The sequence below is a fragment of the Zonotrichia leucophrys genome, chromosome 20, assembly GCF_028769735.1.
Source record: "Zonotrichia leucophrys gambelii isolate GWCS_2022_RI chromosome 20, RI_Zleu_2.0, whole genome shotgun sequence".
Classification (NCBI taxonomy): domain Eukaryota; kingdom Metazoa; phylum Chordata; class Aves; order Passeriformes; family Passerellidae; genus Zonotrichia; species Zonotrichia leucophrys.
Window position 1 is genome coordinate 7177055 of NC_088189.1, and position 23461 is coordinate 7200515.

The 23461-nt window shown below is 46.9% G+C and overlaps 1 protein-coding gene across 2 annotated transcripts; it reads left to right on the forward strand.

Annotated features, from left to right (window-relative positions):
• Positions 1-994: 994 nt before the first annotated feature.
• CSNK2A1 (casein kinase 2 alpha 1) lies at positions 995-23445 on the forward strand. Of its 2 annotated transcripts, XM_064730068.1 has the most exons (14): positions 1012-1128; positions 12651-12844; positions 13861-13972; positions 14858-14959; positions 15380-15430; positions 16122-16181; positions 16777-16860; positions 17259-17369; positions 18184-18285; positions 19177-19277; positions 19958-20106; positions 21365-21451; positions 22101-22253; positions 23101-23445. In XM_064730068.1, the coding sequence occupies exons 2-13, from the start codon at positions 12744-12746 to the stop codon at positions 22214-22216; spliced, it is 1176 nt and encodes a 391-aa protein (XP_064586138.1). In that variant the 5' UTR covers positions 1012-1128; positions 12651-12743; the 3' UTR covers positions 22217-22253; positions 23101-23445. The 2 variants fall into 2 exon arrangements, with proteins under 2 accessions (XP_064586137.1, XP_064586138.1); XM_064730067.1 differs by having other exon boundaries at positions 995-1128; positions 22101-23445.
• Positions 23446-23461: the final 16 nt, after the last annotated feature.

The following is a 23461-nucleotide window of genomic DNA, read 5'->3' on the forward strand; positions in this document are numbered from 1 at the left end:
GGCTTTCCATGAGGTTGAGGTGAGGGGGGGCCAGGCTGGCTCCCTTCTGCTGAAGGGCATGGGGAGATCTGGGGGGGTCAAAGGGGTGCAGACATAGCTCAGCACAACCCCTTCCCCTCCAGGCTGGCTGGACATGGTGGGAGGACGGTGACCAGCCCAGAGCTGCATGTCCCCATGGTCTGAGTGTGACATGAGCCCAGGCTCCTGCTCGTTCTCAGGCTGAACATGGATGCCTTTCCTCCCACCTCGGGATCTCCCCCAGCTCAGCCTGTGCCAGATGGCTCGGTGGACCATTCTCTTGCACTTTGGGGAAAAAGTGATGTCCTGAGCTGCACGGCAAGAAATTGGGCTAAAAAGGTGAAAGGCAGGGAGAGAAGGTCACAGGGCGCTGGACTAGGTCAAGGCTTGGCCTGGTTGCTGGCTCGGCTGCCGGCTCAGCAGAGGGATCAGCCTCTTCCATGAACACCGCCCGAGACCCCGCAGGCCGGGCGGGACCCCAGCGCTCTGCGGCGGCCCCGGGGTCTGGGAGGGCCGAGGCCGGGGCCGGGCCGGTGGAAGGGCTGGGAAAGGCTGATAGAAGGGCTAGAGAAAGGCTGAAGAACGGCGGGGACAGAGCTGTGGAAGGGCCAGGACAGGACCGTGGAAGGGCGTGGGAAAGACCGGGGCAAGGATCGGTACCGGGCCCGATGGAGGGGCCGGGGCAGCGCCGGTACCGGGGCACCTCCGCAGGCCACAGTCGCCCCCTGGCGGCGGGTCCCGCGCATAGCCCCGCAGAGGGACTGGGCCCAAGCGGCCACCGCTTATGGTCGGGCTTCTCGCCCACGCTGCGGAAGCCGACACGGACCCCGCCACCTTCCCGCGGTTCACGGGGGCACACTTGGACACGGAACGGGAACAAACCCGCGCCCTTCGCACACCGTCGCCACCATCATGGACTACAACTCCCAGAGCCCCACGCGGCGCGCTCCACCCTTCCCTGCGCACGCCCCCGCGGCGCGTGGCGGGGCCCGCGCGGTTTCCGTTTCCGGCGCGCCTCGCTCTGGTCCCTGCGGCGGCGGCCGAGCCTTGTGCCTCCGCCATATTGTCTGTGTGCGGCGGCGGCGGCGGCGGCGGTAGCGGCCGCGCCAGGTACCGGCGGCTCCGGCGCCCGAGCGGGGCCCCGCGGCGGTGGCGGGCGGAGCGGGCGGCGGGGGGGAGGCGCCGCTGCGCCTCCTGAGCTCCTCCGCCCCCCCCCCCCCCCCGCGGGCGCGGTGTGGGCCGGGGGGCCGCGGCTGCCCCTCAGGAGAGTGGGGCCGCGGCGGCGCTGAGGGGGAGCGGGCAGAGCGGGCGGGTCCGGTGCGGCGGAAAGGGCACGGCCCGCCGCCCTCTGCCCTCGGAGGGGCTCCGAGTGCCCGGGGGGAGCGGGCCGGGGCTGTGCAGGGGCCGCCCCGCTGCCCCCAGCCCGGTGCGGGGCCGCCCTCGGCCGCGCAGGAAGGGCAGAGCCCCGCGGAACGGGAGCCGTCCCCTCCCCCAGCTCTCCCGGCTCGCACCTTCGGGCCGTGGAGGTGTTATTGACTTCAATTGCTCGATCTTGCCTCTTCCCCGCCCTGCCCGGAGAAGCGGGGAGATGCGGAGGGGCACGGAAAGGCCTGTTCGTGCTCGCTGCCTCCCCCGGCTGCGCAGGGACTCCGTTCTGGGCCTTTCTGGGCGGAGGGAAGGTCGTTCTCACGGCTGTGCACACCAGTCTGTGGAAACAGCGGTGGTCAGCCTTGCCCCCGCTGTAATTTAGTTAATTGTGCCTTGGGACCGACAGCAGCGTGTCTGTTGGTAAAATGTGGTTTGTAAGAGAGGGGTAAGATAAGATTATGGAACCCTATGTGTGTGAGATCGCTTAATTTTTTCTTACTGAGGTTTTTGGGTAAAACCAATAAAGTTTGGATTGTGAATATTCAGGCAAAGTGGAGGGGCAGGCTCTGGTCTCTGGTGATCGGTTGCAGGACCTGGGGGGGTACACGGAGCTGTGTGCAGGTGGTTTAGGTTGGATATTAGGAAAAGGTTTTTCACCCAGAGGGTGGATGGAAACTGAAACAGGCTCCCCAGGGCAGTGGTAATGGCTCCAAGCCTGACAGAGTTCAGGGAGCTTGGAGAAGGTTCTCAGGCACAGGGTGGGATTTCTGGGCTGTCCTGTGCAGGGCCAGGAGTTGGCCTCGATGTTCTTTGTGGGTCACTTCCAGCCCTGGTACCCCTGAGAGGGGTCTGTCATGGTTTGGGATTTGTGTTGCTCAGACCTGACCCTGGTGCCCGGCTTTGAGAGTGGGCACTGTCCCTGGGGAGGGCCGTGCCATGTGCTCACCTGGCCCCTCCTGGGTGCACCCCACAAAGGGGTTGGGAAGAGCCCCTGCCAGAGGGGACTGGGCACAGTGGCTGCTGTTCAGAGGAAAGCAAGTGGACACCCAGCATTTCTGCTTGGGGCTGGGAGTGATTGCTTTGTTCTTTTGCACACTCTCTTTTCTGAAACAGAATTGCTCAAATTATTCAGAGTCAGAGTTGGGGCTTGTGCCATCCTGCCAGCCAGCCTGGGTGTTGGATGTGAATCCAGGCTGGATTCTGAGTGCATCATCAGCTGGGACACAGGAGTCGCTCATCCTGTGGTTGCTGGTTTGGTGTGGTGTAGAAAAGGGCAAAGTTTCTGCTAGGAGAGGAGGGAGTGAGCTTGGGAAGACTCAAAGCAAGATTTGGGGAAAGTATGAAGCTTTATCAGTTCCTGAATTAGCCCTAAAACTGGGCTTAGGGTAATGTTGCATTTCCTAGAGCACAGGCTCTGTGTCTGTAACTGGAGGATGGAAATTGGGATTGGGATGTCTGATCCCAGGATCAGGGATCTGCACTCAGATCTGTCTGTGCCTGGTGGCTGCAGTCCCTGTTCTCTTTGGATGGCTCCAGACAGGGGAGGTAAATTGTAATTGCAAAGGGCCAGACATTGTACAATTGTAATTGTAAAGGTTCAGACCTCTCCCTGAGCATGAAGAATGTCCATCTTTAGTGCTAGGCAGTGATCCTTTCCTTTCATCTTGCCAATGGGGAGAAGTTTCCATTATTTCACCTTTCTCCAGTGATTTCTGTCAATACCTGGTACCATAATTTCTGTTGTTAGTGAAATTTGCTGTTTTGTTCCCAGTGTGTGTGGTGGCAGAGCTGGGTGTGCATGTCCTGCACTCAGAGCTTGGCCAGTTCAGCTGCTGCCTACAGGGGAGGAACTTGCTGCCTTGAGGAAGGGAACATAATCTTGGCTTTGGCTGCTGCAAAGAAGCAAAAACTGATGCAGCTGAAGATCTGGGTGAGGGGACGAGGCACAGAGCATGGGCAGATGTGGTGAGAGGGAGATGTTGGAGGAGAAAGCAGACACTTGCAAGTGGGAGGGTCAGAGCAGGTTTTCTTTGTTTGGCAGGGCTCTTGGCTTCATAGATGGAGGGAAAGTGAGGCTTGTTGGATGTTGGGAATGTGGCTCTTTGGAAAAGTGATGCTAAAATTGGCAGTAGGTTCTAGCAAATGTGGAGGAAATTGGATCATGGGATGTTGCATGGCATTAAGGTTGTTGAGGTTTGTGCAGGGGCATTTAATGGAATTGTTTGCTTGAAAAAAGCTGGTGAGATGTGAGAATGAAGATGTGAACCTGGGATTGGGAATTGATTTGGTAAAATGCCATTTCCTGACAGTGAGACATGGAAAGACAGAGTTTGGTATTTGGGGCATTTTCAAGTCATGCAGATTGGGTTCATCAGCATGGGATGTGTTGGAAGTAGGAATCTTGGGGTGTAAAGGATGCTGAAAGGTGGTTACAGATTTGTGGAGTTGTAGAGAAAGAAACTTTCTGCTCTGATGAAAGGGACATGTACCCAGCTTTTCCCAGTTTTGTTAAATGGTGGGTGTCCTTACACTTCCATTTCAGTTCTTCTCCATTTTCTCCTTACAGAACTAATTTTCTCTTTGTCTTTCCTCATGTCCTCTGAGGATAAGGGAAAGGAAGACAGGAGAAGCAAATGGGTGACATTGTGGTGGTGTGATTAATTTAGTGTCACATTTCTGAAGAGGCAGGGATTTATTTCTGGGTTACCAGACCTGTCACCTCCACTGTTCCTCCATTATGGAATTGCTTACATTAAAATATCTGTTTAGAACTCTTTGCATGAGATTGTTGCCATCTTATTGTCCCATAAGGGTCTTGTGAGGAAAAAAAAAAAGATTTTAAGATAAGGAAACACTGCCTTGACTTAGTCTGGCTACAAACATTTGTTGCAAGACAGCTCTTGGATAATTTTTCTAAGCTTGGATATCTCCTTCCAGGGGCTTGCAAGAGCTGACTTCCCTGGAATTTACAGAATGTAATTGGAGAAAGGGAGTTCTCCTTTGAACCTGAAAAAACTGCTTGGAAGAGGAGGCTGCAGCTTTTTAAGCTGCTGTTAGTGCTCTGCTGAATGTTGAGTTTTTCCAAGCTGGTTTTTGGCCCCTTTTTCCATCAAGGTGCCAAACTTACATGTTGGTGGGGGAGATTGATGAGGAGTGGGATTGTTGATGTGGTTCATGGATATTTTCTGGTTAGGAGTCCAGTAGAGAAGCAGCAACGTGAGCCTGGCCCAAGTCTCATCTGCTCCTGTTTTCACACTGTTCTGGACAAATGGCTTTATTACCATTTATTACCCATTTCTTGCTGCTGCTTTGGGAGGCTGAAGAGCAGAAGGGAAGCTTGGAGTTCTTTGTGGACTTGGTACCACCACAGCCTCACATTTGAAAGGTTACAACTTCAATAATTTTAATTTTCCTTGGAGTTGAGTTCTGAGATTTAGGTTATGTCCTCCTTACTGAGATCTATATTTTAATTAATATTACCATGTACAGGGAGGTGGTTTCTAAAGCAGGCTGCCCAGCTCCTGCCTGTGTAATGGCTGCTTCATATTATGGCAGTTTATTTCATGTGAGTGCTGAATAAATTGTGTGCTAGATGGAAAACAACTTTGAGTCAAGGCAAGAGTTTGGCTGCAGCTTTCCCACTGGATGGTCTCAAGTGTTAACAGCAGACCTAGAAAATTGAAGTTACTCACTCTGTTTTTGCAGAGAAGTAGGTTCTGCCCTTGCACCTTCTGGAACAACCAAAGGCTAAATTAGTCCTCTTTTAATTAAGCCAAGTTCAGGGAGCATCCAGCGTGCTAATACAGCATTTCGTGCCAGAACTTGCTTTCCCTGGGTGGGAAAGGTCTTCCTGTGGTGGGAAAAGTGGCCCCAAATCCTCTGGTGTGTCCAGGGAGCTGCAAAGGTGCCTCTCCCTGTTGTTAGCAAAGCCTTTGGAGAAGGCATTTTCTCACAGCATATTTGCACATGTGCGTGTGAGTTGTCAGAAAATCTTTATTTTTAGTGTTCAGAAAATGGATGAGCGTGGACGCGCACAACAAATTAATTTCCAGTCTAGAAAAGCAAGAGCTCCTGCAGTGTTCCTTCTCTTGCAGCCTTTTTCACAGGTTTCTCTGTCTGTTACCAATGTGCTGTTGAATTCCAGCCTTTCTTCCACGCTTGGTTGTACTCCAGAAGGAAAAAGAGGGCTTTTTAGAGGGCTTTTTCTTCACTCTGCAGCATCTAGATTAATTTCATCTGAACTTACAAATGAAGTTACAAGTTTTGGCACAATGGCTTTACTGGGGGCTTGTAAGGTGTGAAGGAGAGTGCTGATTGCTGGAATTTAATAGCTGGGGGTTTTTTCCATTTGGTTCTTGGAATGGTGGTAGCTAGTTTCATCTTGTGTTAATAATGATAAATTTTTACAGAATTATGTCAGAGCTTCACTTGCTGGCAGGGGTTTGCACCGGGTGCCTCTTGCTGAGCCTGCTCGATGCTGGCTGAGGGTTGGACATGGTTTGCAGTGCATTGCCTGCTCCATGGAACAGCTGAGCACAGGGATTTCCTGAAGAAATGGTTACAGGTAGTGCCCTTTGGCTCTGGTAATTCCTCCTGCCTCTAGGAGTTGCATGATCAGATCAATTAAAACTGTGTAACTTTTACAGATGGTTGGTACAGGTCAGGTTTGTGAGCTCTGCCTAAATCCCTCTCTGTACATGACCCATAAGAGTCAAATCAGCTGAATGATTGTCCTGGCAGTACTCTGTGCCTACTAATTAATGAGGAAAACAACTGTGTCACTTAGCAGCAATTAGGGAGGTAGAACTTTCCAGAGGATGCTGCCAGTGGAACCTGATGTCAGGCCATAGTGCTGCTGCAACATTCCCCTTTGTGAGCCTCCAGGAAGAGTTCCCTGGTGTTGCTGGGCTCTCAGAAACTGTACTTTTGGGAACTGGAATCCTGTCCAAAGCTCCAGCAGTAGGAGATTTAGTTTTGTTAGTGCTCTTGGAAGAAAAAGGAACTGCTTCCTGTTGAAGTATTGCTTTGGCTTTAGGGCAGACCTGGAGGGATATTCCTCCAAAGAAAATCCCCCTGCCTTTCCTGCACTCCCTGCTCAGCCTGAAATGGCACTTTGGGGAAGAGGTGCAAGCAGAGGAGTTCTGTTGTTGGTTTCTGTTTGGTGTGTGTGCACAGACAAGTTGGTTTGGCAGTGCCTGGTTATATTGCAGCCATTTTTATCAGGCTGTGTCAGGAGCCCTTGGCACTGGCACTGAGGATATCCTCTGGGTTTATGGTGCTGGGAGTGGTGGCAGGAGCTGCAGGCAGGGAAAAGAGGCAGAGCCTGCCCTCAGCTGCTGGGGCTTGGCTGTCTTGCTGCCCTCTGTGGCTGCATGGCCCCATCCAAGGTCAGCTTTGGGGTCTTTGTGTTTTGGGGTCTTTCCCTTTGCTCCATGTGCTGTTGACTAACTTAGCTCTGAAAAGAATAGTGTTGATGATCTTGGGGAATTGTCTGCATAGAGTGCCTGTCCCTGCTGCTGGGGTGAGCCCAGTGTTCTGCCCCAGTCCATGTGCTGCTGCCAGCACTGATCCTTGGCAAAGGACAGGTGCCCAACCAGGCTGAGATGCTGCAGACCCACAGAGGCTTCGTGTGAGCTCTGCTAAAATTCAGCTGGTAGAGATGTGAATGAAAAGGAAGACAAAGCATGACAGACCTTCTGCCAGGAGAGTGTGTGGCACCAGAGCCACTGCCAGGGCACCCTGGAGGTGACAGACATGTTACACCCTGCTTTCTGAGGTGGCAAAGTGGGACAGTGAAGTTTTCCCCAAGACTGTGAAGAGTTTCATCAAACATGGAGTTACAGCAAAACCATTCCTGTGGCTTCCACATAGATTGTGATCCTCGTTACAGAGGATGACTTCTTCATTGGCAAAATCGTGAGGAATTCAGAGGAATCAGTGGAGCTGATGTAGGAAGAGCCAATCTAAATTTAGGATGTTTCTAATGCAGAATTACTCCAAGATGTTTCTTCCAGTATAACTAAACCTGTCAACTGCTTTCCCTGCAGACTGGCCATGCCTTGTTTTGAATTAATCACAACAGTTCATGTTTCTTTCTTAAGGGAATGTTGAGGTCATTACATTATCATTTGTTATTTCTCTACAGTCAGACACAACCAGCTATTTAAAAGAAATCTGGAAAATAATTTTAGTGGAAACTGCAGTTAAATCAGACTGTGCTCTTCCAAAACAATACCCAGAGAAAAGTTTGATTTCAAACCTAAGCTTTTTTTTTAAACTCAGATTTTAAAATCTACTTTTCTGTCAATGTTGTCCCTTTAGTAGGGAAATTATCTTCAGGAAAGGATATAAAATGTCAATTTTGTTAATCCAGGCTTGTTTCTATTTTAGTTGTAAAATCATAGAAAAATATAGGTTGCAAGGGACTTCTGGAGGTCATTTGTTCTGTACTTGTATTGCTGAAGTTTCAGCATCATGAGAACATAGAAATCAGGTTTCTTTTGTGAGATACAGCATATTTTTAATGGAGATGATTACTATTATTTCTTTTAAAAGTAAGCTGAGTGTTGATTGATGTTGACTGCCAGCAGGCAGTACTGTAATATTTAAGCATGCCTTGATTTTTTAATTTCAGTGTTTCTCTGGTATTAGATATTCTCCAAACTCTGAAGGAGCAAGTGCATTTCCCTGGGAGGATTACAGGGCTATGTGAAGGAAATCATCAACAATTTTATCTGATAATTGTAATTCTTGCTCACCCTACCAAATCACATTTTACACTCATGATTTCAGAGGCTGGGTGTAAGCTTTCTGCTATGAAAGGTAACATCTTGCTTGCAGTTGGAGATAAAAGGAGGGGAATAACCTTTGGATTGCAGGCTCTGTGCTGTAATTCTGCTCTTCTCCACTGACAGAGCTTTTCTTCTCTCCCAACAAACCCGCTGCTGTCTCAGCCTGTTTACAGTCTTAGGCTGGCACAGTCACCACTGTAATGAGCTTACATGGGGAAAGTAGAAGTGAGAGGAAAGTCTCTAGACCTGTTTGGCCAATCTGTCCACTTTGCTTTCTCCTCCAGAGGAAGGTGAGCTTCTCTGGAATTCATAAAGCTGCAGAAATGTGTTCTTGGCTCTTTGAGTTCAGCTTGCTGCAGTTCAGGGCCTGTTTTATTCCTTTGGGACTGCTGTGGGCTCGCTGAAGCAGAGTTCAGGTGGGTCATTGGGAATAACCAGCTTTATGTGGTGTTGAACAAGGTTTTCTGGGTTCACTCCACTCTCTCTGGATGAACTTGGATCTTCCTGGCTATAAAGTGTTCACACTGAGGGCAAGGCATGCTGTTAACAGCAATCCACAGGAGGGAAGCCAGTGTCAAGCAGTGTTTGTGTTCTTGGGTGCATTATTTATACTGCAAACCTTATCCACAAAGGTCATCACTTGGACAGCACTTGTGAGTTCCTTGGGACACCAGTCTGCTGGGAAGCTTGGCTTTCAGCTCACTGGGAGCCTCTGGAAGTGCTGCATCATACTGGGGCAACTCCACAGGTTTGAAGTTCTGAATGAGTGACTGCTTCAGAGAGGTTCCATGCCAAGAACATTTCCATTTAAAAGGAGAAAAAAATCATTCTGGTATCTCAGTTATTCTGGACTAAAAAAAAAAAAAAAAGGCAAATTTTACTAGAGGCAAAGTAGGTGTGTTTCTCAGAAACTAATCTGCATGGATTTCTTAACTTGTTTTGTTGCTACTTGCTCTAAGTGCATGCATCTGGAAGGACAGAGGGTGTAGGAAATTCCTGTACTAATTAGAGTAGGTGCTGGAAGTATGGATCCATCACAAAATATCAAATTCTCTATGGGGGCATGGTTGCCCTTAGAATTAGAGTGCATTGTAAGGATGAGAACATCCCTTTTTAAAAATAAGGGGGTTTGTAACTAGTTTAGATTTAAATGTTGTAAAAGAGTCAAAGAGAGAACACTGAGAGGCTTTTTACCATTTTATTGAACTTTAGGCACAAAATATCTAAGCTTGCCAAGCTGTTTAGACAACAGGCTAATTCAAACTTTTAAGAACTGATCTTTTTTAATTAGTAGGCCTTCCAATTAAGAAATTCCTATATGGTGGCAGCACAATTCTTTATCTCTGGGCTGGGGCTCTGGGTGCTCCCCTTGGGTCTGTGAGCAGGACAGGGGCTGTGTTTGGCTCTGTTCTTGCCTGGGATGAGCAGGGTTCCCCTTGATAAGGCTGCTGTGTAAGAAATCAGCTCATTATCAGTTTGTTAATGCTCCAACGGCATTTCTGAGGGCAGGCCTGTGTGGGAGAAGGCAGCAGTGAGACTTTGGGGTGGTGTTCCTTTGCTGTAGCTGTCATGTGAGCCCTTCTGGGTGCTGTCTGTCCCAGGGATGTCACCACAGGGGCTGATTGAGAAGCCCTGCTCTGTCCTTGCACAGTGAGCAGCCTGTCAGACTGTGGTTGGGAGTTTTGTCTTCCTCTCCTTGTGACCTCTGGTACATTGCCTAAAAGCTCATGGTTGTTTCCTAGTTAAACGCTTCTCTACCACAGAAATTAAAATTTTAATGTTGTTTCTGGAGGTGCTCAAGGCTACACTGGACCCTGATCTCCCCACATCTGCTTTGATTCGGTGATGTTGGGCAGATTCCCCCAATATAAATTATAAATTCTGTCATCAATGCAGGAATTAACAAATGACAAAATTTGTTTGGATTCTGCAGAAATAGAACTCCTCTTTTATAACAGGCTCAGGGCTGTTCTCTAGGTGCAGTCACTGCTCTTGCTGTAGATTTTTCTGCTTTAAAACTGCAGGCTCAACTGATGCCTGCATGTCAACACCTGTCCCCATTATCTGTCCTTATTTGTGTCATTCCCTTCTGCCAAAGAGCTTGGATCCACTGCAAAATAATCCCCCTCCAGGGGCACTGAAGGCAAAAATCTATACAAATTCCTTGGCAGTTTTGAGCAGAGAGTGAGCAGCTTTCAGGCAGGGTAAGTTTGTGTATGTCTGTGACTCTGTTTGCTTTAAAATTTAGTTATCTGTGCAGATTCTCTCCCCTTCCTGTGTAAAGAATAGTAGACAATAATACCTACCCTTGTAAATAGACATTGTGTGCCATTCTTAGAAGCTGCAGTTGATGATTTCCTGAAAAAGCCCTTCTCTGAGCAGCCTGTTACAATGTGCTGCTTGAGCTAGGCTAGAGCTACGTGACAAAAAATAGCCACTGTGAAATTTGATCTATCTTTAGATAATGTGATTGATTTTTCTTTTTTTTTTTTGTGCTGAAACTGATCTTGCTAAGCTGGGTGAGGGGAGCAGTCACGTGTGCTTTATTTATACTGGATTGTGCTTAAAAATTAAAATTGCTAAGTCATCTGAGACATGTATAAGTTCAGTTAATTCCTTCACAAGGAGGATTGGGCAGAGGAAATGGGCCAGTGCATCTCCTGCCAGAAGGACAGGGAGTGAGAAGAAACACAAACACAGTGATTGAACTTTGAAATCTAATAAATTTCACTGTACTAAACTGTTCTAGTAAACTTGCATGCTCTAGTAATGCCTGGGGACATCTAATTTCTAAGTGTCTGAGTCATGCCACATAAATGCTTTGAGGTCTTAGATGATTGCTGCCTCATCTTCTGAAATTGTATTTTGTGAGAGGACTAGCATTTTATCTAGGAATAGACTTATTATATTTTGAGGAATGCTTCATATTCTTCCATTAGCTGGACACTGAAGTGCCTCATCCTCCTTTTGTGGGTCTAAGGCCTCAGTCACCCTTCCATAGTGGATTTTGGGATAGTGCTGTGTCCCTGTTTACCCTTTGGACTGGATCACTGCACCCCTGTCTACCTGAAGCTGCCACCAACACCATTTGTGTGTCAGTAGGTCAAAAAATATCCCAGTGCTGAGCTCTGTCCCACCCAAGGAGGCTTTGCCCGTGGCAGAGAGCCCTTGCATGCTCTCCTGTCTCTGCTGGACCAGCTGCTGTCAGGCTGTGTGACACAGTGAGGGACATCAGACCTGTGTCCCCCAGGTCCTTCACAGCCAGCAGGTCCTCACAGGAGCTGAAGTGCTGCAGACCTCAAATAAACAACAGGACTGTGCCTGTAGAGCAGGATTTTGCTGCTGGAGTTTTCTTCTGTTGTGACGTGCCCTCGTAGCTTAAGCCAACTGCTCTGAGCAGATTTCTTGGTCTTTCTCATTAATGTGTGATTAATGGGGCTGTTACTTCCTTCTGCAGGCTGGCAGTTGCCCATTTTCTCTGAAGGGATAAGATTGGCACAACAAATAAGTGTATTAGTTTAGATAACAGTGTTGCCCAGTGTTGGAGCACAAACCCAGGGCTGGATGGCCCTGCCACGTGCTGCTGCACCAAACAGTGCTGGTCCCTGCTCCAGTACAACTCCCTTTCTTGTAAGTTCTTTTGAAAGCTAACAAGGGGGTTCTTGTATTTAAACATCTTCCTCTTGTGAAGGATTTGAGACTTGTAAAGGCACCACGTTTGTCTTGGGTAGGACAATATTGATACAGAACTGTAGTGAGTTACTGCTGTCCTAAATATTCAGATGTGGATGATAAAGTATTCAGACATATAGGATAAAGATACAGTGTTTGTCTCTGACATACAGTAACTTTCTTTTGAGTGGTTTTGACCAGTCTCAATACTGATAAAACTAATCAGAAGATTTGCAAAAATTGCCTTGGAAGGAGGAAGGATTGGAGGTGCTTTGGGCAAGCAGAATGCAAAGGAACATCTTCAGACCCTCGCAGCAGTGCATTTCTTTCATGTTTGAATAAAGCATAATCCAACACAGATGCTGCTGTCTTTTGGACAGTCAGATTTAATGCTTTGACTGTAGGAAGTTGTGACTAAAGCTGGTTTCCATCCCAGCAGAATTGATTTTGTTACATTGGATGGCCCAGGACTTGTGATAGGGGTGAGACTGTAGCTGTTGCTTTCAGTCTGCAGTGGAAAGGAGGGGATCTGTCTGCAGATACAGAGCACATGGCATTCTTTCCTTTTGGAAAGTTACCTCTACAACCAGCAGCTGGAAACAAGGTGCTGAAAATTACCAGGTCAGCACGTTGGTTTGCTAGGGGCCAGTCCTGTGTGAGGGAGAGCAGACAAATGGCTTTCAAGAAATCCCAGGCCTGTGGCTGGGCAGGCTCCAGCCTTTGCAGCAGCTTTTAATGATTAACTTAAATACTTTTGAAGTACCTTGAGAATTTAACCTCTGGTTTCTGTTCTGTCTGCAGGTGGAGGAATCTGAGGCCTTTCTCCTCTGTCAGCACTGCAGAGCAGGTCGCCTCTGATTTCACATCGCGCTTCCGCCTGCCAAGCTGTCTGATATGTCGGGACCCGTGCCGAGCAGGGCCAGAGTTTACACGGATGTGAACACACACAGACCCCGGGAGTACTGGGACTATGAGTCCCACGTGGTTGAGTGGGGGTAAGTCTGGGCTGCCTCTGCATGTCCCTGCACCAGGATCAGTCCCTGTGGATCCTGCATAGTGGGACTTGGGGAGTTCAGGCAACTGCGCTGCGTGATGGCAGCTTCTTGGCAGATGGCAAGGGAAAGGATCACAACTTCTCTTCAGAAAAATGTTTCTTATCAAACTTTTAAATTCCCAGTTGTGGGAGAACGTTTATAGCAGTGTCCTTAAAAGTTTGAAGAAGTTTTGCCAGGTAGTTGAGAAACATCCCCTTTCAGAGGGAAGAAAATGTATTTCTGAAACAATCCAAACAGTCCTTGAGTGCAGGGCTGAAAAGAAATGAAAAGACTTTCAAACTGAACTTGCTGCTGACTTGGATAAGTGAAGAAACTCCACAGACTGAAATAGGTACATGCTATTTTATGACCTGTTGCTCAGCTCTCTCTCCAAGTGCTTGGAAAAGACATGGCTGCCTCTCTTTGAAGGAAGGAGGTGTCTAAATTGAGCTCATGACTAAAGTGTCCCAGAATCAGACAGCAGTGGTGGCAACTTCACAGCTCTGCGTTCCTGCTGGGATATGGAGGGCCCAGACAGAGTTCTGCCCTCAGCTGTGCAGTTCCCAGTTTCTGGAATGTACACAGTCGCCTGAGCATAAGTGCTGCTTTGTGCCCAGACTGTTTTTAAACAGCCTTGCACTTAGATTTTTCCTCCTACTGGCTTTGTTGAATTTTACCAGCATTATACAAGGAAAAATGGAGCTTCCAAATGCAGAGAGAAGGGATAGTTTAAGTTTGCTAATGCTGAAATACATAGTTGGGCTTTCAATCCATACTTTTAGATTGAATCTGTCTTGGGCAAATAGAAGTTCCCTGTTTCTCTCCTAGTTCTTAAATCATCCGGTTCAGGAGAGGTAAGGCACTAGTTAATCCCCTTTGTCTGTGAAGTTAGGCAGTGATGCAGTGTTAAGGAGCAGTTTATAAATTGTGATGGAAGTGACTGAGCCCTTTGGAACTGTAACCTTTTCTCTCCACAGAAATCAAGATGACTACCAGCTAGTTCGAAAATTAGGCCGAGGCAAATACAGTGAAGTATTTGAAGCCATCAACATTACAAATAACGAAAAAGTAGTTGTTAAAATTCTCAAGGTGAGCTGGGGATTGGGCAAAAGATAAAATCTGTCTTGAGGTGATGAGGAGGCCAGAAAGGGCTTTTTGATGTTCTAAAACTGAAATCCTTAAAGCCTGGCTTTGGAGTGTCACTCAGTGAAACAGGGCATGGGTTTGAGCCTGCTGATATAAGCCCTGCAGTTAAGTCAGATCTCTGCCTGTAAGGAATTAGGCTCTGTCTTAAAGAAGCCCTGATGTGCAACACCTTTTTACTTGGAACTAAACAACATTTCAGCTGGTGACTACAAAATTCTCAACTTCTCTAAGTGCTGGTGTCCTGGCAGGCTGTCATGGCCTTGGCCTTCATTTAGTGACCCTCCAATAGCCCATAGAGTCTCACAGTTCAACATTTGCCACATGCCAGTTCAGAAGTCTTGGAGTATCACAGAACTCTTTGGGTTGGAAAAGCACTCAGAGATCATCAAGTCCAGGCAACACCCCAGCATTCATGTCCCCAGGTGCCACATCTTTTAAATCTATTCAAGGATGGTGTCCTCACCACTGGAGCAGCCTGTTCCAGGTATTGACAGCCCTTTCTGTGAAGAAATTTTTTTCCTGGCATTACTTGAGGCCATTTCCTCTTGGCCTATCATATTATGTTCAGAGAGCTTTTTTAAAAAATGCCATCTTCCAGCCTCTCCTTCACTTGGAGTTATTGTCTGTAGCTGTCAGGGTTGTGTGGTTAGAAAGGAGACAGCAGATATTTGAGCCCTTACTGGTGTGATGCATACTCAGGTTAAATTTCAAATGTTTCAATATATTTTGCTGATCTGCAGTCACCTGGGTGTTGTCATCTGGCTGTTGAGCTATTAGCCTCACTTTACTGCAGGGCTTTATCTTACACTTTGGGTTTTTCTTCTTCAGCCTGTTAAAAAGAAGAAAATCAAGCGTGAAATCAAGATCTTAGAGAACTTGCGAGGCGGTCCCAATATAATCACCCTTGCAGATATAGTAAAAGATCCTGTGGTGAGTAAGGGAGAAACTCAAGGGGTACACTGGGGTTAAGGGTGAAGTTGCTCTGTTTGATTTCAGCTCTGACCTGGCTTTTTGTTTTCCCCTGCTCTTAAATCCTGCTTTTGAATTGACTGATCAGATCAGCTCTTAATCTGATAAACTTCTTTTAGAGGGCCCTTCCCCCACAGGTCCCTCCAGCCCCTCACTCTGTGAGGAGGAGATACCAGCAAGCTGAGTCAAGTTAATTCACTCTGCAAACAGTGCTGCTGGAGGCTGTGGGCTCAGGCTCTGCTCTCTCTGTCTGAGGGGAATCATAAATATGTCCAAGGCAGAGGGATTTTGTGCAGTTTTAGTAGAAAAAAAAAGATGCAATTCATTATTCTAAGTGGAAACATAACTTACCATGGCTGAATACTTTTTTTTCTGTTTCAGTCTCGAACACCCGCTCTGGTTTTTGAACATGTAAACAACACAGACTTTAAGGTACAGTGTGAGATGTGACTTTGCTTTTATTTTCTGTTTGAAAACCACTCATACTGTCTTTCTGGGGAAGGACAAGTACATAGGACAGGTATTTCCTTCCAGCATAGGAAATGCTTTTAAAGGTAAATGCAGTTGGGACAGAAGTTTGTAATTAGCCCATCAGTACCATTTTGCCACAAAAGTTACATGATGAGAATGCAGATTCCAAGAGGTATTTAACCTTGGGAGCAAATGAATCTGTTACCTTGTGGTCCATCAGTGCCTGTGTTTTTGAGGCATATGGCTTTTATGTGTACAACTATTTATTGAAACCACTTTAAATGTGGACAGCTGTTTCTGTGGCCTTCCATACTCCTGGGAATGGGGATTTAAATGTTTCTTTGTCCCTTCATACTGACCTGCCTCAGAAGAAGAAAGGCTGTGCAATGCCATCCATCATGCTTGTGCTGGGTGGGTACAAGCAGAGGGAGATAGTGACAGGAACCAGGATGTGCTGTCTGAGCAGAGCTGGAAGTAAACTGTGTATGGGATTTGCAAAGGGAGAGGAACAGATTGATCAGAGTCAGGTGTGGGATCAGAGTAACTTGAGAAACTTGGACTATACCTTCAGATGAATTTGGAGAATGGCAGCAGCCCTGAACAGGGGTTTTTTGGATATTGAACACTGACATGATGTGTTTGTGTCCCACAGCAATTATACCAGACACTAACAGATTATGATATTCGATTCTACATGTATGAGATTTTGAAGGTAAGTTGGTGCTTTGCTGTTTTGTTGGTTTATTTGCTCTCAGCTAATCACTGATGATAGTGACATCTTATCACTGGGGGAAGGAGAGTCCATGGAAGAATTGGGCAGAAAAATACCAAGTCAGTATCTGTTTTTCAGCATTTTGGTACATTGAGGTACCTTAAAATCCTAAATCAGGAGTACATGTAGCCTCTGAAAAAAGAAAACTGTGAGCTGTTACTGGCTGAGTTTGTGCTCAGGTATAATGTGAGTCAAATGTCTTCATCCATTCTTCTGAACTAAGTAATTTCTCCTTAGGAGTCTGGAGAAAGGGAGCTTGTGTGATCATTAGTGCCTAGTAACTATGCTCTTAGAGATTCTGAAATTCCAATTTTTATGAGGAAGCACATGAAATAAAGTCAAGAGACTTGTGTTGCTGGGACCTCCCTTTGAGAGGGGGCTCTAGAAGCATTTTCTGTGATCAGTGAGTCTAGTCCAGGATCTAACACTGGAAGTCCTGTCATCTAGTTAGACTTGATATGTGTGGAAATACTTTTGAATATGGTTAACTTGAGCCATTCTTGTGACTCCAGCATCTGTTTCCTTTCACCTGCAGGCTCTAGATTACTGCCATAGCATGGGAATCATGCACAGAGATGTCAAACCTCACAATGTCATGATTGACCATGAGCACAGAAAGGTAGTGTGGGGGGGCTGGGGGGCAGGGAGGGGTCCTGCTTTTCTCTTGGCAAACTGGGATCCCTTTTGGGTACTCCTGTGTAGTGGTACTGGCAGACCTCTTTGAATAAGACTCTGCTGTAATGGTGTGGACAAATGTAAAAGGAGAATATTGTGCTGCTTTCTGAGGCTTTACTTGGTCACATGTAACCCTCAGGCAGGGTTGTAAGGAGAGATATTTTATTTAGTCTGCTTGGTGATATGGGTTTGGGGAGAATATGTAACCAGACACTCTGATCAAATTAATTGAAAATGGAAGACTTATAAATTAACTTCATACTAAGTTCACCAGTGTCATTGAGCCAGTGGTAAGCTGGAGCATCCCTTGAGCCTTTTTTCTTTGTTTTCTACCATTTTTAGCTTAGACTAATAGACTGGGGTTTGGCTGAATTCTATCACCCTGGCCAGGAGTACAATGTCAGAGTGGCTTCCAGATATTTCAAAGGACCTGAACTTCTTGTAGATTATCAGGTAAGAGTTACCAGGACTTCTTACTGACTTTGATATGGAAAGTCAGTGCCATTTCAAGGTAATAAACCCAAAATTCAGATGTCTAGAGAGCTGAAGCTGAAGACAGTCTGTTCCAAAATGTATGGCAGAAAGCAGTGGCCATAAAGCCACTGAATGAAAGAAACAAATGAGTAGTCTCAGGACCTGAGGAAGAGCTGCAGAACTATCATTATGGATCTTGGAATACAAATGTTGAATATTTTTTTAGCAAGGCTGTGTTTGCAGTAAGGTACAGGAATGAAACAAAGCCCCTGTGGGAACAGCAAGTACTGCATGAACTTCTAAATTAAGCTATAAAAGCATCCCCTTATCTGATGGCAGTTTGCATTATGGAAATCACAGTGTTCCTGGTGACTTTCAGACCATGCTGGTTCTGGAAAAAAAAAACCACATCCTCACCTGTCCATGGACCCTGGGGAGTCCACACCTTTTGTTGTTTGTTCCAATGCTTCCTGTCCCAACACACATTTCTCACTGGTTTATAACATCAGAGTCTGCAGTGAAAATAAAAGAAAGCTCTGATTTTTAATATCCTGGCAGACAGGGATGGAATTAGGATACCTGCTGTCCTGCTAATTGCTGTATCCCAGTTTGAGTAACTGAAACACTGAGCTGAACAGTGGTTTAGGGATGAAGATACATGAAGATAGTTCAATTTGTTTCCACACATGGCTGTGTTCATATCACCTTGGTGGGGTGGGGGAACCCTGTTAGTTTTGGAGGTCTGTTCTGCTTAATTCATTAGAAATTGAATTGTCCTTCTGGTTTTGTACAGATGTATGATTACAGTCTGGATATGTGGAGCTTGGGTTGCATGTTGGCTAGTATGATATTCCGAAAGGAGCCATTTTTCCATGGCCATGACAACTATGATCAGGTGAGAGCTGGTCATGTACAATGTCTGTTCTCTTAGCACCATGAAGGTTTCCTGCTTAGGCTTCTATCAAGTCATCCAGAGAATTTTTAAGCCTTTCTCTAATGGCTTCTTAGCTCAGTTTGAAGCCACATTCCTTTTCTCAAGTGTACAAGATTATGTAACCAATTAAATAGAAATGGATTTATAGAGCTTTGTAGTTAGGAGCTCCTCAGTAGGTGTCTGGGAAAAGCTGTAGAAATAGTTATATTAAGGCTGGTGTGTTCTAGTACATAGTTTGACTATTCCTGAGGTTATGTGGAAAGCCCCTGCCACTACTCACTCTCCCCCCTGTATAGAAACTGTGAATTTGGTACAGGTTTATACAGATTCTGGAATCTTTGATGTGTTGCCTTTGGGCCAAAATTTTTATTTTTAAACTTTTATCACATGCTCAGCATGTGACTGCCATGCAAGTATTCTGGAACAGGGACCTTCTGTTCTCAAACCTTTATTCTGGAGCTCTCTGGGGTGGTGCTTCACCTTTCACATGCAAGATCCAGATTTTCTGCTTTTTTGACCAGTTACTCTTCCCTTCCCCTCTGTTGGTTTTGAATATTTTCGTGCTGCTAAGGGAGGTTGTGGTCTGAGGTCTCAGGTTTAGAGATTTTAGGGTCTGTGGCTCCCTCCTGGCTGCCTTGGGGTTCTGAGCTCCAGCTGTGAGTTGAATCATGTTCCTGATGCCTGGGACTGTGTGGCTGGGGAAGCCAGAGCCACAGGCTGACCCTGTGGCCTCTGATTCATACTGCTGGGATCAGGTTCCAGCTCCCATGGGAATGTGCTGCTGTATCTTCATGCAGGCTCTGGTATTATCATCCCTTCACAGCAGTGACTTGTTTTTGTGTTTGTTCCCAGCTGGTGAGGATAGCCAAGGTTCTGGGGACAGAAGATCTGTATGACTACATTGACAAATACAACATTGAGCTGGATCCACGTTTCAATGACATTTTGGGCAGGTGAGCCAAGGTCTGGAGTCTCTTTGGTAGATCCAGACAGTTACAGCTTTGTCAACAGACCTTGAAATGAACAAAAATTTGTGGAAGAAATCAGAGCCAGGATTCTGGAGAACTGACACTTTGTGCCTTTGGTCCCTTTTGCCAGTGCTTTCCATAGTCCTTTATATGGAAATGGACCTGAGGAAAGATTTTTAAATGTCATTCAGGCAATAAAGGAGCTACTGGAGCAGAAAGCATGAAGGGCAAATGCTCTCTTCAGTCTGGAGGGGAAAAAACAAAATGGTGTTTCTCAGCATTAGAGTGCAGAAAGTCAGGTGCTGCTAAAAATGGCATTTATATGTTTTTTTCCCCTCATAGTGGGACTAAAATTAAAAGAACTCACATTGGGTGCAGAAGAGATGACAGAACCTGCAGTTCTAGGCCTGTAATCCATTCTGAGCATTAGTCCTGCTGCTGTCTGGGGTCATGGCAGGGCCGTGCAGGGGCCGAGGTGGCTGTGCTGGGGCTGTGCCTGCTGTGCCACCGCGTGGAGACACAGTGACACTGCTTCATCTTCTGGAATGTCTGAGTCCTGTGCCTCCCTCAGGGCTGGACATCTCTCACAGCTCTTGCTCCTTAAGAGAGTGAGTTTTGGCATTGCTGTCCCCTGGCTGGCCTGATCTGGGTCTGTTTCCCTGCAGACACTCCCGTAAGCGATGGGAGCGCTTTGTCCACAGTGAGAACCAACACCTGGTGAGTCCAGAAGCTCTGGATTTCTTAGACAAGCTGCTGCGATATGATCACCAGTCACGACTCACAGCAAGAGAAGCCATGGAACACCCCTACTTCTGTAAGTATCAGCTGCTGTCCTGAGAGTTCTGCCTCTGGGAAATCTCTGTTCCCATGCCTTGTGCAGATGGGAGCTGAGAATGGCAACAATGATAAGCCTGCTCTGCAAATATTTGTGCTGGAGCTGAGGCTGCTGCTCTCTGTGTGCCACCTCCACCAGCCAAGGAATTAGTGTTGGGTGCCCATGTCAGGCCCATGAATCAGCAGGTAATATCAAGGAAAGTCACCTAATTCATGTGATTTGGGGTTGCTTTCTGCAGGTGTGCGTGGATTCCTCCAGAGAATTCTGGTTTGTTGATAAACAGGTGTTTTCACTCCTCCTGTTGCTAAATTGCTTAGCTACTGCTATATTAAGGTCTTGATATTGCAAGCAAAAATGTTACTTTCACTAGTAAATGCTTTTAAGTGCTTGCTGTTCTTCACAGATATTGATATCTAGGGATTTGAAGCAGCTGCAACAATGCATGATGTCAATATTTGCTCAGGTGGTTTGGTTTTGGGGTTTTTTAGCTGCTGCTGAAGGGACCCCTGTAATTAACAGACTGTTGATCTGTGTTACACCTGTTGGAAAAATCCCAGGGGAATGTTTTGCAAGTATGAGCATTAGAAAAGCCAACAGCTTGGAATGTGAGAGCTGGACAAACAGTTCATTAACTTGTGTTCACAAAAAGATACACGTAGTGCTGAGCTCAGCAAAGCTTGGAATTCCCTTGTCTGACACAGAAGGCCTGGGAGGCAGGAAGGGATTGTCCCTGTTCAGATGAGAGCCTTATTTACATCTAGCTGAAAATCAAGAGTTAGTAAGTTGTGATCATCTCATGGATGACAGGTTCTAGTGACACACCTGACAGCTCACAGAGATGCAAGATGTGTATAGAGACATGACACATCATTGTAATCAGTGATAATCCTGCTTGCTGCACCCATATTCTGGGTTTGGCTTTCTGCAATTACACTGTTGCTTAGCACAGGAAGATCAACTTTGCCATAATAACCTTTGTCTTTTCCTGTCAGACAGTCCTGCTGAACCCCAAATCACATCATTTAGCTGATTTTCCCTGATATAATGTGACCTTGGTACCTTCTTGAGTGCTTCCCGCTGGCATTGGTAGAAATGCCTGTATTTCAGTGGATGGTGGTTGATGTTGTTTGGCACAGGCAGAGTGCCAGGAGTGGCTGAGCACAGAGGCCACAGGCAGTGTGTGTGCCTCAGCAGCTCTCTGGCAGCACAGCACTCACTGGTAGTGTGCTCTTCCTAGACCCCATTGTGAAAGACCAGGCTCGGATGGGCTCGTCCAACATGGCGGGTGGCAGCACTCCTGTCAGCAGTGCGAGCATGATGTCAGGTCAGTTCTGCCAACTCTCTTGGTGCTTGGGCTGCTGAAGCTTTTCCATGTGTGGGGTGGGTGGGAGGACCCAGGAGGGAGAGTTCAGCAGGCAGGGAGGGCGGTGTTGGGTCATCTCCCGGGACTGGGGACAAGGGCAAGGAGAGCTGCAAAGTGGGTGGGAGAGTCTGATAAGGAAGGCCTTGGGCAGCCTGACCTGTTTTTCTGGTCTCATTTTAAGAAGTTCTTTGCAGTTGATTTTCTGGCAGCAGCTTGAAGGACAGTCCACTTGCACAGGCTGCCCAGAGAAGCTGTGGCTGTCAGATCCCTGGAATTGTTTAAGGGCCAGGTTGAACGGGGCTTGGGGCAACGTGTTCTAGTGGAAGGTGTCCCTGCCCATGGCAGAGGGGTTGGAACAAGAGGAGATTTAAGGTTACCTTTTCAACCCAAAGCATTCTGTGATTCTGCCCATCAGTGACACTCAAGGGTGTGCAAATCTGTGCCCTTCCCAGAGCTGCAGAGAACAGTGACAGATCTTTTCTCTCTTTAATTATTTTGGCAGCTCTGAAAACATAACTGACCCACAAAGCTCCCGCTTGACTTCAGAAGCTGTCCTGGATAGCAGTGTGCTGTTTTTCCTCTAATTCCTGCTTACCTGTCTCTCTTCCAGGGATTTCTTCAGTGCCAACACCTTCACCCCTTGGACCTCTAGCAGGCTCCCCCGTCATCTCTGCCACCACCACCCTGGGGATGCCGGTTCCAGCTGCTGCGGGCGCCCAGCAGTAGTGACGGGCTCAGTCTCCTGCTGCCTGAGCTGAGTCAGGTGGGGAAGAGGTTTCCCCCTCCACCTCTCCTCAGGACGCAGCTCGTGCCTGGCAGGGGAAGGGAGGGGATGAACGCTTTGGAGACACCGTGTCTGAACTGTTGCTTGTGGATTTATAGTAGTTCAGTCATTATATACAAAATTATTATAGGCTGATTTTTCTTTTTTTACTTGAACTTTTCGTAACTCAGGGGATTCCCTGAAAATACCTACAGATGGAATACTTCTTGGACAGTTTTTCTTCCCCCCCCCACCCCTCCCAAAAAAAAAAAAAAAAACACCAACAAAACAAAACAACTCTTCATGTAATAACAAAGATGAATCAACAGCATTTCCAAGCTCTTGCATCCTGCTGGAAATCTCTTCTCTTCATGTTCCCACCATTATTCCTCCACAAGCCTTGGGGGATTGTGCTGTTCTCCAGAGACTACCAAACCAAGTCTTCATGAGGCAGGGGAGGGGATTCTTAAAGTACCACTCACTTGAACCCCATGTCCTGCATATGTCCCAGCCAGGGTACACTGAGGAGACAATTCCAGTAGGGAGAGGTGGGATAAGCTTAAAAGGAATAAGTGCAGATAGCGTCCAAAACCCTAACTGGATTGGATAATGTCTCCTTAGGAGTCAACCAGAATGCTAACTCACCCCTTGCATGTAATTTTAGTCTTAAAAATGAAGTTACTGATCCAGTTGGAGTCCTTGGCACCTCCTGAGACAGGTGCTCCTGTAGAGTAAGCCCTGCTCTCATCAGCCCCTTTCTCGTGGAGGGTTCTTCCAGCCATTGCTTGGCTTGGATCTCTGGAATTAATTTGTTATTGGGTATATTGTTTTTAAATTGTTTCTATAGGTTTCGAGCTGGTGGCTACTTAAAGCTGGAAAAATCAGACTGCGCCAAGTCCGATCCCACATCTTCACCCACCATCCCCTCCCTCACGTGCCATGTGGTGAGAATACCAGTTACCTCACAGTCTTGTAAATATGCACTGAGAGGAAGGAGCCAGGAGACGTTAACTTAAACTGAAATGGTAGATCAGTAATTGTGGACAAATATTATCATTGACAACGGAAAAGCACCCTTGTTACAGCCCTGCTACCCCTTGCTGTGTATATATACTTTGTCCTTCATATGTGAAAGATCCAGTGTTGGAATTCTTTGGTGTAAATAAACATTTGGTTTTATTTATCGAGGTTAGATTTAAGTTCCCTGT